Consider the following 24,000-nt stretch of genomic DNA (forward strand, 5'->3'; position numbering starts at 1 on the left):
ATGTACATACTTCTTTAAAATAATCTGTAACTTACCTATAAGAAACTAATGCTCAATATTTTCTATAGTTAAAAAAATGTAGACCAATAATATGCCAAATGGCACCCCAGTCATTAATTCGTTTAGCAAGCATTAAGTTGTTACCAGTGTCTGGTCTTCTTCCAGGCAGATGACAGCAGTTGGAATGAGTTGAACCTAAGTTTTCTGGTTTTATTGTTTGTTTATTTCTGTTTTTTGCACTATTTGACTATTTGGTTAGTTCTGAAAGTATCATCACCATCAAGACAATACATTTATCTTAAACCACAATATTTCCTTTTATTCTCTGTATTTCCTTTCTCCTGCTCCTCTCTGTCATCCCCCTCCAGGAACAAATTGTCTGCTTTCTATTCCTTTTATTCTCTATATTTCCTTTCTCCTGCTCCTCTCTGTCATCCCCCTCCAGGAACAAACTGTCTGCTTTCTATTCCTACAGTTTATGTTAATTATCATTACGGATCTTTTCAAACATACGCAAAAGTAGAGAATTCATAAAGATCCCTCACTCATCTATCACCCAGCTTCAATAATCGCTCATGTGATTCTCCCACCGTAGCCTCCCAGGTAGCTGGCTCTACAGGTGTGCACCACTGCGCCTGGCTGTAACTACATTTTAATTGTTACAAGCAAAGCATGAATCTGAAAATTAGTAAGAATAAATACAAATTAATCATATGTTAAAGATATCTTCCAAATGTAATTTATTACCCATATGATGTAAGTTAAATCTTTTAGTGTTTCTGTTTGGTAGCGAACTTTTATTTTAAATATTTTATTTTACTTATACAGTCTAACCCATTTTTTAAGAAACAGATGTTATATGAGAATATTTACATTACCCACTGAATATTTTAAAATTCATACTGTTCTTTAAAATATAAAATAAAACTTAGGCTCCAAACTCAGCAGAGAAAAATTAAATCTAACTGATATGCCAAATTTTTGGTTTTGAATTTCTATTTCAAAAAAATATGTTAATGTAAACTCATTACCTTTTTGCTTTTTATTTTGTATTACAGTTAGAAATATGAAGTTAATAGTACATCGCACAGAAAAATAAAATTAAACATGATGTTATATCTTGGAAAATACTAAGAGGCCTTTTGAGAAAAAAAACACTTCATCAATTTGAAAAACAACCTATGGGAAAAAAATTGCAAATCACATATCTAATAAATGAAAAACTCTCAAAAATCAACAATAAGGAAAGAAACAATCCAATTTTTTAAATGCGTAAAATAGCTGAACAGACACATTATTCCTCTACCCCCCAATATACAAATAAGCACATGAAAAAATGCTCAACATGTTAGGTCCTTACAGTAAAACCACGAGATACTAGCACACACTTATTAGAATGACTAAAATGAAATATAGCAGTGCCAAGTGCTGTCAAGGACACGGATCAACCGGAAATCTCATAAGATACTGTGGAGATGTAAAATGGTATAGTTGCTTTGGAAAATGCTATGGTGATTTTTCACAACATTAAACATACAGGCATACCTTGGAGATATTGCAGGTTCAGTTCCAAACAACCATAATAAAGCTAACATCACAATAAAGCAAGTCACACAAATTTTTTTGTTTCTCAGTGCATGCAAAACATGTAAAAGTTATGTTTACATTATACTATAGCCTATTAAGTGTAAAATAGCATTATGTCCAAATAAAACAAACATACATATCACAATTTAAAAATACTTTATTGCACTGGGTGTGGTGGCTCATACCTGTAACCTCAGCACTTTGGAGGCTGAGGAGGGCAGATCACTTGAGGTCAGGAGTTCGAGATCAGCCTGGCCAACATGGTGAAACCCCATCTCTACTAAAAGTACGAAAATTAGCTAGGCATGGTGGCGGGCACCTGTAATCCCAGCTATGTGGGAGGCTGAGGCAGGAGAATCGCTTGAACCTGAGAGGTGGAGGCTACAGTAGCACTTTTAATTTCCTTTAAGAACTTTTTCTTTTGCACTCACAACTTGGCTTCCTGGCACAAGAGGCCTCGCTTTTCAGCCTCTCTTGGCTTTCAACATGTCTTCCTCACTAAGCTTAATCATTTCTAGCTTTTGACTTCAAGCGAGAGGTGTGCGAATCTTCCTTTCACTTGCACAATTAGAGGCCACTATAGGGTTAACTGGCTTAATTTCAATATTGTAGTATCTCTGGAAATGGGGTCACAGTAGAGGCAGAGAAATGAGGGAATAGCCAGTTGGTGGAGCAGCTGAAACACACACAACATTTATCCATTAAGTTTGCTGTCTTATATGGGCACAGTTTGTGGTGCCCCAAAACAATTACAATAGTAACATCAAAGATCACCCATCACAGATCACCACAACAGATAAAATAATACTGAAAAGGTTTGAAATATTGAAAGAATTATCAAAATGTGACACAGAGACAGAAAGTGAACGCATGCTGCTGGAAACATGGTGCTGATAAGACGCTCAACACAGGGTTGCCATAAACCTTCAATTAAAAAAAAAAAAACTGTAATTTGCAAACTGCAGTAAAGTGAAGTGCAATAAAATGAGGTATGCCTGTCCATTTATCATATGACCCAGCAATATCACTCCAAGGGATTTTCCCAGTGGAATACTACTCAGCAATGAAAAGCAATGAATTATTGGTGCATCAACACAGATGACTTTCAAATGCACTATACTAAGTGAAGTCAGATTCAAAAGGCTACATACCATATAATTCAATTTATATGATGTTCTGGAAGAGGCCAAACTACAGAGACAAAAATCTTACCAGTGTTTGTCACAGGATGTTGGTAGGAGAGGGGCTCACTTCAAAAAGTACAAGGGACTCCCGGGGAGTGACAGAACTAGTCTGTATCTTGATTGTGGTAGCAGTTATGAAACTGTCAACACTCACAAAACTATACACTAAAAATGGTAAAGCTTATTGTACGTAAATTGTATGTTCAAAGAAGTCTGAGATCAACAACACATATTTCCCTTCATGGAAAAGGAAGATTTAAACTACCTATGTATATCTAAACATATCTAAACAAAACACTGGAAAAAATCCTCAGCTTTTCTGCAAAATAAAATAAATTAACATTTGCCCATCTTTCTCCAAAAGATCAAAACTTCCTGATTTATTGATAAGCAGATGCACTAAAAACTTACTGAACTTCTCGTCTGATGACTTCAATTTGCTCAGTGATTGATACAGGGTAAGGGAAGTGTCGGAGGTTTATGGAAAGGAGAATGTATGAAACATCTGTTTAGGAGAAAGACAAGTTTTTAAAAGGGCCACACAGTAAATACTTTAGGCTTTCATGGGGCCATATGATCTCTGTCACAACTACTCAACTTTGCTGCGTAGCCACAGATAATACATTAAGGAACTGGTATGGCTCCGTTCCAATAAAATTTGAATCACGACAACAGACAGGTGGAGCTGGCCCATTGTTTGAACTAAAGATCCAATCTGGATGAGCAGGAGAATGAAAGGACTAAGGAAATCATTTCCAGAAGTCATTATGGGTCCACTTAAAATCTAAAGTAACCCTAATTCACTGTGGCTTTCTGTTGGAGTAAAACAGTCAGGTGAATAAAAAGATCATTAAATTTACTTATGGCTGTAATTTAGCCAATTTAAGTACTACGTATGAGAGGGCAAGGGTATGAATGTAAGCAAGGGAGTGAATATGATAAATGATGACAATTTAAATTAAATAAGGAAAATGAAGATACAAGAAAAAAGAGGGATAGTGAAAAGGAGGTAGAATCACTGGATTGTGAGTCCTCCTGAAGACGAAGGATTGTTGAAACCTAAGCACTAAATGACATGAGGAGGAATGATAGGAGAGTGTGTCTGGGAAATAAGAAACTAAAGTCACAGGAAGACTAAAGCTTGGTGAGCAATGGTCTAAAGTATGACTATGACAGAGGAAGAATAAATGACAGTGTCACCAACAAAACAGAGATCTAAGAACTGAGAGGGTGGGGCATTCAAAATAACCTGACGGGGTTGACAAGCTATTTTTCTCTTTTTCTTTTTTAACACAAAGGGCCACACATTAAATAATATTAAGCTTTGTAGACCAAAAGGTAAATATCAAGGATACTGTATACAAACTCATGTAATAAGAGAGAAAACAATTTCCACAACAATTTTATTAATGAAGTGCAAACTCTAATAACAATGCATAACTTTTCACCATACAGGTCTACTAATGAAAACACTGGAATTCTCTTTCATAGGGCTTCAAAATTAGCATTCCCTATCATTAAAGTCAATTGTAAATGTATGTTAATGCTGATCTGCAATGAGATTTTATGCATTTCATCTTTGAAACCATCTTGTCACAAAGACATACTGATAACAATCCATGAAAACGTTATTTTATCAAGCATTATTTACCACTTAGAAGGCATTTACAAAAAATTTTATTAGATCCCTGATATTTGCCTTTTATCATGTATTACACTGGAGATTAATTACTCCCAATTAAAGAGCAGGTAGAGTTGCAGAATTAGGTGGATTCTGAAATATGAAAATTCTCTTTGCACTTGCATCAAGGTCCAAAATCTGATGAAATTGTAGTTTGAGCTTGGAAAATATATCCACTGCCTATTTGTGTGAGAATGGAGATTTTGCTTCTTGTTCTAACTTATATCACAGGAAGTACATAAAGCAGCATTTTGTGATTCAATATCAGGTGCTGTCAAGATAACTTTATCATGGGAGAAATTTTACATACAGACACTGGTTTCCCTTGTAATAACAGACTGAATTTATTAAGAAACATTTTCAAGTCTTCAGCAAAAGCTGATTTCCAAAGCTATTCTTCAGTGATTGAGACTGGTGCTATTAATTCAGAAAAAGTTTAATTTTGGCTTTACATTCAAAAGCTCCCAATAAGACTTTACCACTTCTAAGATATTAAACTGCTATACAGTAGAGTAAGTCAGAACATTCAGCTTCCATAGCTGACAGAAATTCACAGAACATTGATAACAGTTAAGTCCACCAGAGCAAATGAAGTTCACTATTCACACTATTGGTTCAATGACACATAATGTATTCAAATGTTTCTCACAAAGTACTGGTCACAAATACTACCATGAAAGGCCATAAACTTTAAATGCTTTGTATTATTTCTCAAGCTTCGTAAATTAGTCCAACTAAACTATTCTGTTCCACATGTATTTTTTTTCCCCACCATTCGCTGTAACACAACTTAGCAGATCCACTTCAGTTTATATTAAAATAATGTTTTGTCAAGTTCTTTAAAATATTCATTTTTTTGAAAACACCTTGACATTTAAGTTGCATACCATTCCATTTATCCATTTAAAGTGTATAATTCCATTTTGAAACTATTCTTGCCTATGGTTCTTGCACAGAGACGAATTCTTCAGTCACTTCAAACCTTGTATTGACTTCTTGAATAAATAACAGTGTAATATTGTAGTAAAAGAAGAAATATATATTTAGGCTGGGCACGGTGGCTCTGCCTGTAATCCCAGGACTTTGGCAAAGGCGGGTGGGTCACCTGAGGTGAGGAGTTCAAGACCAGCCTGGCCAACATGGTGGAACCCTGTCTCTACTAAAAATACAAAAATTAGTCAGGTGTGGTAGCATGCACCTGTAATCCCAGCTACTCAGGAGGCTGGGGCAGGAGAATCACATGAACCTGGGAGGCTGAGGTTGCAGTGAGTCGAGATTGTGCCACTGCACTCCAGCCTGGGAAATAAGAGAAGGACTCCGTCTCAAAAAAAGAAAAAGAAATATACATTCAATTTTTGTCCCCAGGTCCAGACAAAGAGCTCCTAAAACTCTAGTAATTTCCTGAGTGATTGGGGTGATAAAAGCATCTTTTGTTCTAGTATTTGGTCTTTGTCCCTGATTCCTGACAGAGCTCCTAAAATCCTTTCAATTTCCTGAGTGATAGGAGTGTCTTTTGTTCCTGACCAGAACTCCTAAAACCCTAGGAATTTCCTGGGTGATAGGAGCCTCTTTCATTCTAATGAGGAGACTCTTTCTGGGACCCTAGATAGCTTCAGGATAGGGGCTGGTCACCAGAAAGACAAGGCCTTGAGTAGAAGCCTAGAAATTTCAGCCCCATTCTCCTCAACCTCCAGGAACGAAGAAGGGCTAGAAACTGAGTTAATGATCAATCCATCATGCCTACATTACTAACCTCTATAAAAGCCCCTAAGTAATGAGGTATTGAGAGCTTCTGGGTTGGTGAACACATCCAAGTGCCAGGATGGTGGCACACCCTAAATCCACAAGACAGAAGCTCCAGTACCTGGGACCCTTCCAGACCTTGTCCTGTGGACCCTCTTCATCTGGCTGTTCATCTGTATCCTTTATAATAAAATGGTAAATGTAAGTAAAGTGCTTTCCTGGGTTCTGTAAACTGTTATAGCAAATTATTCAAACTCCCTCCCCCTGTGATTTATAGCCAGTTGGTCAGAAGTACAAGAGGCCTAAACTTGTGATTGGCATCTGAACAGGGGGCAGCCTTGTGGGACTGAGCCCTTAACTTGCAGGATCTGATGCTAACTCCAAGTAGTTAGTGTCAGCATTTAATTAAACTGTATAATAGGACACCGGCTGGTGTCCAGAGTTGGAGAAGTGTTTGTTGGTATGAGGAAAAACCCACACATTTGGTGTCAGAAGTGGGTAGAAATAGATCATAGTAATTGGTACCATCTGTCAACTCATCAATAGCCAAGGAAAGCCACTTGAAATCATCTGCTTTGTTTTTTAATTGACTATTGATGTTGATACCATGTAGGATTTCATTTGAGAATCAGAGTTCCATCAAAAAAAGTTTAAAAGCCATTCTCCTATATTAGTTTCACTCCAATTTCTTCTGTTTATACTACTATTAAATTTCACCTGTAATTATTCTTCCTCTGAAATGTCTTTCATGTCCATTTCATTCCATTTTCAGTCTTAAGGTCTTTTTCAGACCCTTATCACTTAATAAAATATACTTTGCTAGAGTATGATAGTAGTATTCCTAAGAAATCTCATTATAAAACAATCATTTCAATGAGGCAGGGGAAAGAGAGACTGAGATTAGTTTCAGAAGTTAGTTTCCTTCAGGGGAAAAAAATTTAATAGCTAATTAATTAGATCTACAATGCAAACACTGATGAGCAAATATATCCAGACTGTTACAGAGTAAGTAGCTTTAACTCTCAGTTCAAAAGAGTAATGACTTCATGTAAACTTCAAGTTTACACACAATATTCCAAGAACAGCTTTCAAATACAAAATATCACGTAAAATACAAGGGGGGAAATGAACAAAAATACTTCTATTCTGCTAAGACAGTATGTTACTACTACTTATTTTTTTGCTGCAATATTTTACTTTTTAATGTCAGAAAAGGCCTAGATAATGTTAGGCATTGAGCAAATTCTCCTATTAAATAATCTAGCAGAAGTCTGGATGATTAAAGCATAGCATCAATATTGCTTTTAGTAGCCAGCTTCCACCCATCCTGTAACAATCAAGAGCTTCTTCAGCCTTGCCTGGTATCTCATCTTCTTAACAACAGCACTTCAAAAGTTTCCCAGCCTGTCTCTAGTATTTCTGTTGAAGGTTTCTGCATAAGCTAAACCCCCTTGGATCTGTCACAGAATCCTAACATTTTAAAATAATACCTTTCAGGTTCCTATAGGTCCACTGTCTATTTCTCCTAAACATCATTTAAGAAAACAAAATGTCTGAAGAACAGGTAGAGCACAAGATTTTTCTATTGGGATAAAGTTGGACTTTCTCAGGACTCTAGAGTCACAGTGGATCAAACTCCATGTCCTCCCCCTCTATCCATTGATAAAGAACTCAAAGGTTGGTGAAGTGGGCAAGACCATATATGACTGATTTTTAAGGTGAAGAGAGATGAAGTGGGAAAGAATATATATGATTTTTAAGGTAGAGTTCCTCCATTATATAAGTACAATAGGCCCATATAGAATACTGTGGGTCTTCAAACAGCAACAAATAGGTTGTTCTTTTTGTGTCTGCAGTCATTTTGTTTTTTTCATGAATGCATTTGTCTCTTTAATTTTAACTAATCACACAAATGTAAAACAAGAAAGAGTAGGGGTCATTATTCTTGTATCAGATAAAACAGACTTTAAACCAACAGTAAAAAAAGACAAAGAAGGTCATTTTATAATGACAAAGGATTCAATTCAATAAAAAGACTTAGCTATCCTAAATATATACGCACCCAAAACTGGAGCACCTAGATTCATAAAGCAAATATGTCTAAACCTAGGAAAAGATGTATACAGCCATACAATAGTGGGAGACTTCAACATCCCACTGACAGCATTAAATGAGGCAGAAAACTAACACAGAAATTCTGGACAAGTGTCTAATTTCTCACTTGACCAACTGGACCTAATAGACCTCTACAGAATACTCTACCCAACAACCACAGAAAATACATTTTTCTCATTTGCACACAGAACATACTCTAAGATCAACCTCATGCTGGGCCATAAATCAAGTCTCAATAAATTAAAAAAAATGGAAGTCATACCAAGCACATTCTCAGACCACAGCGGAATAAAAATAGGTATCAATACCAAGAAGAACCCTCAAAACCACGTAATTACTAGAAACTAAACAACTTGCTCCTGAATGACTTTTGGATAAACAATCAAATTAAGGCAGAAATCAAAATATTCTTTGAAACAAATGAAAACAAGAGACACAACCTACCAAAATCTATAGAATGCAGCAAAAGCAGTATTAAGAGGAAAGTTTATAGCATTAAACCCCCATATCAAGAGGACAGAAAGATTTCAAATTAACAATGTAACATCACACCTAAAGGAATTAGAAAAACAAGAACAAACTAATCCCAAGGCTAAAGGAATAAAACAGAGTAGAACTAAATGAAACTGAGACCCCAAAACCATACAAAGAATCAACAAAAAAGTTGGTTTTTTGAAAGGATAAACAAGACTAACAGACCACTAGCTAGATTAACAAAGGAAAAAATTCAAGTAAGCACAATCAGAAACAACCAAAGTGACATTACAACTAATCCCACAGAAATACAAAAGCTCCAAGGAGATTACGAACACCCCTATACACAAAAACTAGAAAATCTAGAGAATACAGTTAAATTCTTATAAACACACAACCTCCCAAGATTGAATCAGGAAAAAATTCAAATCTTGAACAGATCAATAAGGAGTTTCAAAATTAAATCACTAATAAAAAACACACCAACCAGGGGGAGGGGGGAAAGCCCTGGACCAGATGGATTCACAGCTGAATTCTACCAAATGTACAAAAGACAGCTGGTACCAGTCCTACTGAAACTATTCCAAAAAATCAAGGAGAAGGGATTCCTCCCTAACTCATTCTACGAAACCAGTATCATCCTGATACCAAAATCTGGCAAAGACACAATGAGAAAAAAAAAACACTAAAGGCCAGCATCCCTGATGGAAATAGATGCAAAAATTCCAGAACAAAATACTAGTAAACTGAATCTAGGAGTACAACAAAAAGTTAATTCAGTTTGATCAAGTATGCTTTATTCCCGGGATGCAAAGCTGGCTCACCATATGCAAATCAATGAATGTGATTCACCAAATAAACAGAATTAAAAACAAAAATCACATAATCATATGATCAGCTCAATAGACACAGAAACAGCTTTTGATAAAATCCAACATCCTTTCATTATAAAAATCTTCAAAAAACTAAGCATCAAAGGAACATACCTCACAATAATAACAGGTATCTATGACAAACCACAATCAACATTATGCTGAACAAGCAAAAGCTGGACACATTACCCCTAAGAACTGGAACAAGACAAGGATGCCCATTCTCATCACTCCTCTTCAACACAGTACTGGAAGTCCTAGCCAGAGCAATCAGGCAAGAGAAAGAAATAAAAGGCATCCAAAAAGGAAAAGAGAAAGTCAAATCGTCTCTCTTTGCTGACCATATGATTCAGTATCTAGAAAACCCTAAAGACTCTGCCAAAAGGCTCCTAGACGTGATAAACAATTTCAGTAAAGTTTCAGAATACAAAATCAACAGCATTTCTATACACCAACAACATTCAGCTGAGAGACAAATCATGAACATAATCCCATTTACACTAGACCCACACAAACACACACACACACACACCCCCATACCCTAGAAATACATCTAACCAAGGTGAAAGATCTCTATAAGAAGAACTACAAAACACTGCTGAAGGAAATCATAGATGACATAAACAAATGAAAAAAAGTTCCATGTTAATGAACTAGAAGGAATCAATGCCATTAGAATGTCTATACTTCCCAAAGCAATCTACAGATTCACCACCATCCCTATCAAACTACCAATGTCATTTTTCACAGAAATAGAAAAAAACTATTCTAAAATTTATATAGAATCAAAAAACAAAAAACAAACAAACAAACAAAACGACAGCCCCAACAGCCAAAGCAATCCTAACCAAAAAGAATAAAACCAGGACTTCAAACTATACTACAGGCTACAGTAACCAAAACAGCATGGTACTGGTACAAAATTAGATACACAAACCAATGGAACAGAACAGAGAACCCAGAAAACAAAGCTGCACCTACAACCAACTGATATTCAAGAAAGTTGGCAAAAAATAATCAGTGGGGAAAAGACTCCTAATAAATGGAGCAGCGGAAACTAGCTAACCATATCGGGAAGAATGAAACTGGACTCCTACCTATCACCATATGCAAAAATTAATGCAAGACAAATTAAAGACTTAAATGTAAGACATAAAACGATAAAAATCCTGGAAGAAAACCTAGGAAATACCCTTCCAGACATAAGCCTTGGCAAAGAATTTATGACTAAGTCCAGCAATTGCAAAAACAACGAAAACTGACAGGCAGGGCACAGTGGCTCACACCTGCAATCCTAGCACTTTGGGAGGCCAAAGTAAGAGGACTGCTTGAGGCCAGGAGTTCAAGACCAGCCTAGGCAACATGGCAAGACCTGGTATCTACAAAAAAGCTGCAACAAAAACAAAAACTGACAAGTGACACCTGAAGAAACTAGCATTTCTGCATAGCAAAAGAATCAGCAGAGTAAACAGACAACCTACAGAATGGGAGAAAACATTCTCAAACTACGCATTCAACAAGAAACTAATATCTAGAACCTGTAAGGCAGTTAAATCAACAAGCAAAAAACAATTAACCCCATTAAAAACTGGTCAAAGGACATGAGAACAGACACTTCTCAAAATAAGACATACAAGCAGTCAATATATGAAAAAAGCCAGGCACAGTGGCTCATTCCTGTAATCTCAGTACTTTGGAAGGCTAAGGTAGGTGGATCACTTGAGCCCAGCAATTTGAGACCAGCCTGGGCAACATGTTGAAGCCTGATCTCTACAAAAAGCAAAAATTAGCTGGGAGTGGTGGTGTGCACCTGCAGTCCCAGCTACTCGGAAGCCTGAGGTGGGAGGATCACTTGAGCCTAGGAGGTCAAGGCCGCAGTGAGCCCAGATCATGCCATTGCACACCAGCCTAAGTGACACAGCAACACCATCTTAAAAAAAAAAAAAAAAAGAACACCATAATGACATACTATCTCACACCCCTAAGAAGGGCTATTACTAAAATGTCAAAAAATAACATATGTTGGTGAAGCTACACAGAAAAGGGAACATTTATACACTATTGGTAGAAATGTGAATTATTTCAGCCACTGTGAAAAGCAGTCTAGAGATTTCTCAAGGAAGTAAAAATAGAACTACCATTTGACCCAGCAATCCCATTACTGGGTACATACCCAAAAGAAAAAAAAAAAATTCTACCGAATGACACATGCACTCATAGGTTTATGGCAGTACCATTCACAACAGCAAAGACACACAATCAACATAGGTATCCATCAGCAGTGGACTGGATAAAGAAAACGGGGTACATATACACCATGGAATACTACACAGGTATAAAAAGAGCAAAATCATGTCTTTTGCAGCAACATGGATGCAGCTAGAGTCCATCACCCTAAGTGAGTTAATGTAAAAAATAGAAAACCAAGTAACGCATATTCCCACTTACAAGTGGTAGCTAAATCTTGGGTACACACAGACATAAAAATGGGAACAACAGACACTAGGGACTCCAAAAGGAAGAGGAGGAGGAGTGGGGGAAAGGCCTGAAAAACTTCCTATTGGGTACTAGGTTCACTGACTGGGTGACAGGATCAATAGAAGCCCAAATCTCAGAATCGTGCAATATCCCCTTGTAAGAAACTTGTATATGTACCCCCTGAATCTAAAGTAAAAATTTTAACTAAAAAAAATTGTAATAATCAAACTACAACCTTGTCAATTCACTCCTAGGTAATTAAGAGTAAACTTAATTACCTAGTACATTTGCCAGAATATATTTTCTGGAATAGTATAATTGCAAATAGTATAATTACCGGAGTATATTTTCTGGAATAATTAAAAATGTACACTGACGCTAGGCACAGTGGCTCACGCCTATAATCCAAGCACTCTGGGAGGCCAAAATGGGAGGATCGCTTGAGCCCAGGAGTTCCAGACCAGCCTGGGATAGATAGGGAGACCCCATCTCTAAAAAAAAAATACAAAAAATTAAAAAAGATTACCCAGGCATGGTGGTATGCTTCCAGTATTCAAAAATCCTGAGGTCTTCGGGAGTCTGAGTTTAAAGAAGTAATTATTTTTCCAAAAGAATATGGCATGAAATAATTTGTCAAACAAAGCATTATATCGAGACCCAACTGAACGAATGTTTCATCTTCTGTAGAATGTAAAATAATTTTTCAAGGGGCCCTACATTAAAGGAAGGCAGGTTAACAAGTCAAAGAGTAGAGAAACGTATCTTGTTTTAGAGTACACTTTCTACAGTTTTTGAAAATATTTTAAAAGGGGAAATCAAACCATACTATGGTCAAATAAGAAAAATAAGAAACTACTGTCAAAAGTAACTTCAGTCAGGCATGCTGGTGCACCCCTGTAGTCCCAGAAACTCAAGGAAGCTAAGGCGGGAGGATTGCTTGAGCCCAGGAGGTAGAGGCTGCAGTGAGCTATGATCACGCCACTGCACTCCAGCCTAGGCAACAGAGGGAGACTTCACCTCTGAAAACAAAAAAAGTATTTAAGTTTTGCCTACTTTCTCAAAATGACCAAAACTAAAGTAATATTACATTCCTTAAAGCTTAACTATGTTGTTCCATTTGTTTTAGAAAAATTTAAATACCTAAATTTGATTAATACATTTGTAATTATGATTAAATATTTTTGCATAAAAATATTAAATATTATACAATTTTTTTCATATTATGATTAACAAAACAGTAACATATTTTCCAAATTTCCATCTTTCCTCACAAAACAGTATTTTTTTTAACATGGCAGTTAAATGCCTTGGTATCTTGTAATGCTTTACAAGGTAAATCTGACACTCCTTAGCTTAGCATCAAGGCTAGACAACGCAATTCCAAAATCAAGCTTTCTAGACTTATCTCCTCACCCCCACTCTCCCCGTCCTTCCTGCTCTCCTCAGAACGGCTATTTACATGCACATCTTGTCTCTGCCCACTCCATTGTGAAATCCGGTCTTACTCCTCCACCCACAGACTTCCTTTCAGTGAAGCATAGAACGCTACATACATACAGGTTACAGGCCAGGTCCAGGACTGGCTTTGCCCTTACCTGAACAAAATAAAAATCTCCCTGGTTAAAACCAAAAGTTGATGTCACTTCGAAATTTCCTTGGTGTTTGATCTACCCTTTCAATAGCATATTGGTTAAGGGCACAAACTTTGAAGAGCTAGATTGTTATTTACCAGTTATACACACTGAGGGAGGTGACTTAATCACTTTGAACCTCATCTGTAAAACAGGAATACCAGTACCCTCCTCACAGGACTGTTGTGTGGATAAAGTGAGACAATTTATGTATGGGGTTACCAGTGCTTGGTGGAGAACAGGTACTCAATAAATTTACTTGAGTATCACTAGGCTTATGATAATGATGAATTCTTAGGAATTGCTAGTTTTTTTTTAACTACAATGAAGTACCTGCCTCCTTCTGGTTCTTCTAAGCCAGCATATATGACACACTGCTTGGCCTCTTGTCCAGCATCTTCAAGTGTCTGGGTGTTTGCCTTGTCTGCCTCAGTTTTAACTTTAACTGTGTGTGTTTCTGAATCTATTATCTGAGTATCTGTTTACCTATTCTTGCTCAACGATTCCCAACTTCCCTCAGTACACTGTAGATTTTCCTTCTGGTCCTGGCTTCCATCATGCCTTTGCTTTACTACCTATGGTTCCTGTGATGACACTTGACTCCCATGCAACACATGGATTACAAAACCTAAATCAAATTCACTCTTAGGGTCACTTAAATTCTATCTCTTCCATGAAGCCACCAATCTGAATCCTGTCTGGTCTATTTCAATGAAATTCTAAAGCTCAGGTTGTCTGCACCACTGTGTTGGAAATTTGACATATGCTTCATCAAACTGTGAGTCGCAGGATTCACATGTTCATTCACTCAATGACTATATAGAAGAATGAGACCACTTCAACCAAGTCTCAATTTGTTAAAGACTTGTTAAAACAAATGCTAAACATCTTTTTTAAACATAGCTGCTATGAACTAACAAAGAACATTCTATATAGATTTGAGGGGTAGGGATACTCATCCATAAAATATACACACTTAATTGAAAACTGGGCAACTTTCATTATAAAGCCTCTGATTTGCCATATGTCTGTTGTAAGACATAATAATAAAATGGAATCAATCTTCTGGATGACTTCTCCTATCCTCCTAAACAAAAAAAAAATTTAAGTATGGTTTAATATTTTTATACATATATCAGGTTTTTATCAATTTATATATATAATTACACCATACTTTAATTATATACATATATACACACACATATACATGATTTCTTTTATTGTCTTTACTGAGATATTTTGATATATAGTGTTAAGCTTTTGTATGTTTTATGTATAACCAATCTTTTAGTAGGAATTATTAACAGCTTTGCAGATTTAAAAAAAATGGTTTCTGAAAGCTGTGTTGAAGCAGAAAATGTCAGTCCCAGCAATCCATACTTCTCTGCTTAATACTTCCTTGGCAAGATCTGTCCATGCCAGTGCAGTCTGGGCTTTAGCAATCACAATGCCAGGAGCTTGTAGTGCACACAACATTCTCAGTTATACAAACAGTATTCATTTCCTTCATCCTCACAAATTAAGAGTTAAACTCTAAGTAGGTCTTTAACATTTTCTTTCTTAAGACTTCTCTGTTAAAGCTAATTAACTATAAATTAGGGCTTGAAAAACGTGAGCAGAAAACTAATTTTTATCAATAACTGAACCATACTAAGGGAAATAAAAAGGGTTAAGCTACGTTAGTCAAGGGTAAATCAACATTCTCTCTAACCCCATCCCATTAACCCAACTGGTTTACAAAAATAAAAGTGCGTTATTATTCAGCTATTTAATACAGCTATTTAATACAGTTGTGAATAAAAGTCATAGTAAAGAGGAAAAGAGGACTGCTGTATTTTTAGGCATGAAGAACACCAACTTAGATGACAGGTTTTCCAGTATTTTTGTATTTTTAAAGACAGAACTGTATACATCTAAGAACTAAAGGCTCAAAAAAGAACCTTATGGAAAAAGAAACCTAGTGAACATATATAATTCTGAGTGATTTCGTTTTTTCAAAAATTTCTTTTGTTTTTGGGAGGAGAATCTCTTTTTTTTTTTGAGATGAAGTCTGGCTCTGTTGCCCAGGCTGGAGTGCAATGGCATAATCTCAGCTCACCACAACCTCTGCCTCCCAGGTTCAAACGATTCTCCTGCCTCAGCCTCCCGAGTAGCTGGGACTAAAGGCTTGTGCCACCACACCCGGCTAATTTTTGTATTTTTAGCAGAGATCGGGTTTCACTATGTTGGCCAGGCTGTTCTCAAACTACTGACCTCGTGATCCGCCTGCCTCAGCCTCCCTAAGTGCTGGGATTACGGTGTGAGCCACCACACCCGGCCAGGAGGAGAATCATTTATAAAAACTTCCCTATAGAAATAGCTTCATAACATTTTTACTAATTAAAATAAAAAATAAATTATGAAACCTGGCATAACTAAAAAGCAACCATAATTTGTGTAACAGAACATCAGGGTAGGTATTCTGTGGCTTACTATTTAGAGGAATTTACAAAACTAAAATTAAAAATGGTACTTAGGTTTTTTACTCTTCAATCCCTCTTGGTGATAAGACTGGAAGTTTCTTAGAGTAAAATGCTCATTGGGTGAGAAGAAAATAACACAACTACGGATATATGCCATTCTAACATTTATTCTATATATGCATTTTTAAAATAGGCACCTTAGACAAGGAAAGGGCACGTCAGACAAAAGTACTTGATCCACAAGGAAATCTGCCAGTGATGATAAATATTTAACCTTGATATGCACTTGATCAGTAATTCTGGCCCTAAACAAAATGAACAATCAGAATTATCTTCAACCTTAGCCTCAAGTCCTCATCTTCTCTCGCACACCCAAAACATCACCTAAATAAAGGATCTGTGATATTTACAAAAAAGATAATATTCACAAAAAAGGTAAATCTCCCATAATTGCCAAAAATAGCAGTCCTGAGGGTATTTAAAATGTGAGTTTTCAGTGCCTTAATCTAAAGGAATAAAGCTTAAACCAGAATTTCAGGGATCAGCCTTTGGATGAAAAAGTACACTCCCCTAAAATGGTATTTCATAGCCAAGCCCAAATTTAGGAAATGAAATTAAATAATAGCCTGTCTAGGGCACGTTAAACATTTTACCTTTTGAAACCAAATCAACTATGTTCTTAGTTTTAGTAAGACACAGGTTTCTTTATGGTTGGCAATAGCTACCAAGCGAGTGATTTTTAACCATGTTGCAAAGGGGCAGAGAACGGGCTTGGAGGCTTGAGGGACCAGGAGGAGACAGTATAATGAGACCTAAAGGGAGAAGGAAGGATGTATGGAAAATGGAGCCTTTAAGGGCTGATGGTTTTCACCAACCTTTGAGGGTCAGTTAGGTGACTCATTACTCACTTGACAATTAGAAAATGGATAGATATATGAAAAATCTTTTTTAATGCTGTAACTATTTAAATGTATTCTTCTAAACTAAGGGCCTACAGAGAAAGAAAGCCTTCACGTGGGCAAACTTTAGGGCACTACCCTCCTCCAAAAATAAAAGCCATTTAGAAAATGAAAGAACAGTAAGAACATAATAATAAATGATGGAGACCTATTTGTGGTTCTAGATATATATTCCCAAATAGGTTTAACAAAAAACATTTTACTGCCTTTAAAAAGAATCTACAAAAAGAATCAAGAATATGAAGTAAAGAAGAGAAAACTATCCCCTTATATCAGTTCCACCTAGTGGGGAGGGAACAATAGGGCAGAATTGATTCTCTCTTCAAAAGAACTTTTCTTTGTTAAGGAACCCTAGTGATTGCTTTGCCCTGGTTCCTCTCAACTCCTTATCTTCTTCTACATTGTTCTCTATAATATGAGAACTCCAGCCTTTGCTTCTACCGCTCTTAGATGCTACTATACCTATAGGAAGGCTAAGCCATAATTGGCTTAGTAGCAGAGCAAGAAAAACTCAAAAAGGCCCAAATATAACTTTCTGCTTCTAGTTCCATTCTGCATAGCCAGTGATTTCACATGTGTACTCTGGAATCACAGAGGCTTGAGCTGAAATCTTGGTTCCATCATTTATTAGATATACACATTTGGGAAAGTTCCTTAACTTCTGTGCACTTCTTACTACCTCCTCATCTATAAAATGGGGATAGTAATAACTCCTGCCTTTCACAATTAATGTGAGGATGAAATGAGATATTTAACACAGTTTTCTGGTACTTAGTAAATTCTAAATAAACATTAACAACCCATTATACTCTGCTTAAATCCAAGATTCGCCATGGTCTAGTGCAGTTGATTACAGAATTGTGACCAGCACTTTAAAAAAAAAAAAATTCATACACACACACACACACAAAATATCGTAGTGCAATAAAGGTAAGTACTGTTTCAAAAATATTTTTTCAGATACACACCCACCCACACACATACATTCTTAACTTAGCCTCATTTAGCTTTTCTGTGACACCTTCCCTAAGTAACTTCCACAGACAGCACATGTGTCTCTTCCTCAGGGCACAATAGTATCTTCAGAATTTTGTATAAAATTCTAGAACACTTAACTGCACTGTGCTTGCTTATATGTGTGTTTTTCCACGTCTATTTTCCCACAAGAATGTAAACTGCAAAGAAAAAAACTGCCTTGTGTTATTTATTTCTGGCGCTTGAAAAACACTGGATGCTCAATAAATTTTTGTTGAATGAATGAGTAAAATATCAAACCCTAACAGGTATTAAGAACACACAAAAATAATCACTTTCATTTTTATCTGATCAGGTTTTATTGTTATATAGGAATTTAAATTTAGCTATAAGTCACACAAAATCTAATATAAATTTTTTCTCCCACAGTGCATAGTATAGCCCCTTCTAACAGAGATGAATACATTTACTTAAAAAACTGAAATGAGTAATGTGCAAAATGATTGTTAAAAAGTAGTACATCCAAGCATACAGACGTGTTGCACAGTTAAAGTTTTATTGTTTTATTTGTTTATTTTATTTTTTTTTTTTTGAGACAGAGTTTCGCTTTTATTGCCCAGGCTGGAGTGCAATGGCGCGATCTCGGCTCACCGCATTCTCTGCCTCCCAGGTTCAAGCGATTCTCCTGCCTCAGCCCCCCAAATAGCTGGGATTACAGGCACGTGCCACCACGCCCGGCTAATTTTGTATTTTTAGTAGAGATGGGGTTTCTTCCATGTTGGTCAGGCTGGTATCGAACTCCTGACCTCAGGTGATCCACCCGCCTCTGCCTCCCAAAGTGCTGAGATTACAGGCGTGAGCCACCGCGCCCGGCCCGGCTGAAGTTTTATTTAAGCAGATCAGACACATTCATGCTTCTTTTTAGGGGCAAAGAAAATTGAAAAAAAAAAGTTATCGGACAGAAAAGGTTGCTTCTATATGACAAACTGTCCTTTCATAAATACTGCAGGTTCCATGAGAACACATCTAAATAACAACACTGGGCAGGTACTTGCTTGAGTACTTTTAAAACAGAAAAATATGAAGAACTTTAATATTTCCAATATTCTCATATTATCACAATTCTCAATTCTATTCAAATGCAAAATTCAAAGTTATACAAATTTACCAACTCTGCTTTTATTCCATCACAAAAAGCAAAACACTGGAAATCAATTCTAAAGAAACACTTTTCAACATGCTTAGAGGCAACAAAGGTTAAGTCAACAGACTATTAAATCAAAGTTACTTATAAAAGTTGGTTTTACCACTGGCAAAAATAGATGCAAATAAATATTTGCTCTAAAATGAAACTTAGGTTTTTAAGGTATGTGTTCCTTTATAATGATCCTCTAGAGTATTTAATTTCTAAATCATTAATAACTTGACTGAGAAATCGGCAATTCTCAACTTTTTAAGACTACATGTTTACTGATAGGGTAAGGTATATACACGAAATGCAAAGAAAGAGAATGAATTGTACTGCTGCTTCAGTAGTCAGGAATTCGCTTCCTACCTCAGACTAATGAATGATAACTTAAAGCTTAGTAAACACCTAAGGAAATAGCAATTTCAGAAAATCTTCCTTCCTTTTGTGACTTTAAACATATATTTTAGGTTATTATGCAACTCTGTTTCAAAGTAATTTCTTGGGCTTGGACATTAAAGTTAAGTCTTAACAGTTAACATTGATTTACTGAAGGGATAAAAAAGATAACCTGTGATTTAGAGTCTAAACCAATGGAAATGGCAGCAAGTCACTGCCACTTATTAAAAATTCTTCCCTCCATCTGAAATAATCATTTTAATGAACCTAGTAAGGGTGGTTAACACTCACCAGTATGAATCTTCTCATGTCTCTGTAGCAGGTACTTCTGTATGAAACGCATGTCACATTGACTACATTGAAATGGTTTTTCGCCTTAAAATAATTTCACATCCACAAATTAGTTACTGAATAAAACAACAGTTTTTAGTTACTGTTTCTGAGGAAAGAAAAATCTTAGATGCCCAAATTTTGGAAAATTACAAAATAGCCATACAAATTTTTGATGTTATTAACAGAATTTTATTTCCTCTCCATTTTTTTCCCAGGATTTAAAAATTCATATTCTCACAATCACATAAAAATGAGATTAAATTTGATCTATATATTCAAGGGGGGAAAAGGAAATAAATAAAACAATTTAAAATTAAATTTTAAAATCATGGGGTAAGAAAGAACTCTACAGGTTCTCATGTGTCTTAAACATATTTTCTTTCTTTTTATTTGGAAGAAGGTGTGCCCATCCTGTTTTCTCCCTAGTTAACCATCCATTTATGCCCTTTTACATATTGTCTTCAGAACCTTCAGAACTTTCTAAACATCCCTTTTTAAAAAGATCTTGTCTCTTCAAACTTTCTCTCTCTGCTGGGGCTTTTCCTTTTAAGGAAAGTATTCTCTGGACTGTTCTATGCTGAGAAACCTTGTTTCAGTCCTGAAACACTTCTACCTTAGTACTTTCTCTCCTTCCCTTTCACTACACCTCCTTAAAAGAATAGTCCACTCTAAGTCTCAAATTCTTCACTGCCCACTTGTGGTTTAACCCTTATACTCTGCTTTCTGAAAAGCTACTTGTGATCTCCTTGCTATTTATTCCAAAGATTTTTTTCTCGGTTCTCTAACCTCTATCCTCCCTAGGGCACTGGCAGTCACACCCTGCTTGGAATTCTAGCTTTTTCCAGCTTCTGGGACACTATTTTCCTAATTCATCAAATCTCCCTTATAACTGTTTTTATTCCTCATTTCATCTTACATGTCTAGTTTGTTTACCCAAAGGTCTGCCATCTTTAATACTGTTCTCTACAACTTCATTATCTTAGCTATCATTTATTTATATTTGATTTCCAAATCCATGTTTTAAACTCTGCCTGGATATTTTGCATACACAAAAAATGAACATTGACAAACAGGCTTTTAATAATACATTCTCTAATCATTTCTCTAGCTAAATGGCGCACATTAAGCCAAACAGGTGTCCAATTAAGACTATTTAATTAATTTTACACATCCATGCTAACTGTTTTCTCACTCAACATTTTTTCCTGGTTTCCTTCTGACATTCTGGCCTACAAAATCTCTGATTTGGAATGCCAGATTAGCTGTGGTCTTAGGAATGAATGACGTTTACACGAAGATGAAAATAACAAAGATAATAACTTTATGGCCACAAGCCCATTTCAATTCAAGAAATACCTGTATGAATGAAGACATGTCTCTGTAAGTGATAGTTCGTTCTAAAGGCAGCATTGCAGTGCTCACAAACGTGAGATTTAGGGGTTTTCAAACCAAGTGATCCATCCTCATTTATTGTAAGGATCTAGTTCAAAAAAAAAGGCAAAAACAAAAGAAATAAGTTTTAAAAACGTAATTAAATAGTAATTTTTAAAAAAGATAATGCAAACAACGGTCACCAGAGATTATGAAATATTTTGTTTTTAAATAATCTTGAAAAGACTATTAGAATAATGTTACCATTAACTGTAAGAAAGTACAACATGACTCAGAATGAGCAAAAATCACTAATAAAACCTTGGAAGCTGGTTAAGTAAGATCTCATCACAGCCTTCTCCTCTGTAATGCTGATGCGTGATGGAGGTCCTAAGTTTTCAGTTAGGGTGAGCACAGGTATATTTTCAATTTCAAATTCTCATATATGCAGGAAAAAAAGCCTTTAGACATGATCTAAACATCAATCAGTATGGGACTAATTAAATAAATCATGGAAAATGAATACAATTTAACATTATGTGGTCGTAAAATAAAATGACAAAGCTTTCTAATACTTATATGAAAAGGGTGTCAGGATTTGTTAAGTTAAAAAAAGGCAAAGTTTAGAAGTGTTTTGCTAGTTTTGCAAAGTTTAGTGTATAGTTTTGCTAACTTTTGTATATAAAAGGTACATACAGGAATATATATTTGTATAGGCATAAAAACTACTTGAGAAGGATATATATATATATAGAAGTATATATCCTTGATTATGATGGCTGGGGAACTGTGCAGACAAGAGATAAAATGGGAGGGAGGTTTTACACTGTATACTTAACACATTTTTTTGAACCATGTAAGTGGTTACCTATCACTTAAAAAAAAAAAAGAGAACACTTAAGTTTTTAAGTTACAATATGTAGAATTCAGGGTCTGTTTCCAGACCCTAAAGGTTATTCTAGAACTACTAAATTATTGTTAAACATATTCCTAAGAATATTTGTCAAACAAATAAATTACAAGTGGGTATGGGGTCCATTTGGGACATAAGTACTGAATAGGAAAATTATTCCTTAAAAAAAATTTTTTTTAAAATAGAGGTGGGTAAAAGGAAGGAAGACAGGAGTCAAAGAAAGCAACCTTATATTTCTGAGCTTATTGAGATTAACAGTATTGTGAGTCTCGTCTGGATGGCACCAGAGAAAAACTCACCTTAGGCTGCATGTATTCCAATTTATCAACAACTTGTTCAATGTGCAACATTAAGCTGCCTCTTGGCCAGGCATGGTGGCTCAAGCCTGTAATCCTAGCACTTTGGGTGGCTGAGGTAGGTGGCTCACTTCAGCCCAGGAGTTCAAGACCAGCCTGGGCAAAATGACAAAACCCCGTCTCCACAAAAATTAGCCAGGTGTGGTGGCACATCCCTGTACTCCCAGCTACTTGGGAGGCTGAGGATGGGAAGAACATTTGGGCCAGGAGGTCAAGGCTGCAGTGAGCCATCATCATCCCACTGCACTCCAGCCTGGGCAACAGAACAAAACCCGTCTCAAAAAAGAAAAAAAAATTGCCTTTCATCAGACATATGGAAGAGTGAAAATTATTCCTTTTTCATTATTGAGGAAAGCAAAAAAAAAAAAAAAAAAAAAAAAAGCAGAATATGATGTTGAAGCAGCAAAGAAAACCAGAAGATCTGATCAGGAGGAGTATGCCCAGTGAGAGGGAAACAATGCTCTAGGTGCGGGCATACAGAATGGGAGCTAAGAAACTGTCCAACATAGGTAGAGAAAACTGGGAAACAAAGAACTGTGGAAACTGATGAGGGCCTGCAAACACACAGCTATGACGCCTTCTCAAACCTAGAAAAGGGTAGTAGGTAAAGGAAAACGGCTTTAATCCTTAAAACATTTTTACTTTAAATTCAAGAAGACAGTTTAGTTTATACTATATGCAAATCAGCAGTGATTATTATGCAAATTATACAGGGCATTTGGATTCTGGGCAAACAGCCAATGTGGTCAACAATGCTTCAAAGTCTATGCACCAAAGTCATGGAAGGGAAACATTTGGCAGGAGAATGGAAGTGGGTGTCACAGCTTCCTGAGGAGAGTCAAAGAGAGTGGAAAGCTTCATCTCTGGGCCAGTCCGTTTTAAATTTTTTCAACCCCTCCAAGTCACATAATAATAAGCAAGTTAACACTGTGCAAAAGGAAAACACACAAAATCTTTTAAAATATGACTCAAAATATTTTTGACATAAAACAAACAAAAAGATGTTAAATACTTATATAAAATGGAACTAAAAACAAGACAGCAGCAGGTATTTTTTTCATGTATGTTGATAACAAATAAGAAAATCCAACTGCCAAAAAACATGGCACTTCAATAGCTTTCTGTGGCATAGCAACTGCAAGGAAAGGCTTTGTAAGGAACAAATCTGGCCCAAGTTGCTTAATGTGAAACGGATGTAATCCTTGACTGTACAAAGTCCTTTTATGAAGAGTTGAGGAGTTCTAGGTCATTGTTTTCTGGTACTGCTGCCTTTCTTTGTAG

At 36.1% G+C, this 24,000-nt stretch overlaps 1 protein-coding gene across 13 annotated transcripts in view; it reads right to left on the bottom strand.

Annotated features, from left to right (window-relative positions):
• The window catches only part of ZNF148 (zinc finger protein 148), a 141,647-nt gene that overhangs the window by 24,598 nt on the left and 93,049 nt on the right, over positions 1–24,000 (bottom strand). For 12 of the 13 annotated variants that reach the window (XM_025375829.1, XM_025375827.1, XM_025375823.1 and 9 more), the window contains 2 exons: positions 21,436–21,559; positions 20,038–20,121 (listed from right to left, as the gene is read on the bottom strand). In XM_025375829.1, the coding sequence (XP_025231614.1) occupies positions 20,038–20,121; positions 21,436–21,559 (208 nt within the window). Of the gene's footprint in view, positions 1–16,374; positions 18,463–20,037; positions 20,122–21,435; positions 21,560–24,000 lie in introns of those variants that run through there. The other variant, XM_025375832.1, reaches the window with a different exon arrangement.

This window comes from Theropithecus gelada, chromosome 2, assembly GCF_003255815.1.
Source record: "Theropithecus gelada isolate Dixy chromosome 2, Tgel_1.0, whole genome shotgun sequence".
In the NCBI taxonomy this organism is placed as follows: Eukaryota; Metazoa; Chordata; class Mammalia; order Primates; family Cercopithecidae; genus Theropithecus; species Theropithecus gelada.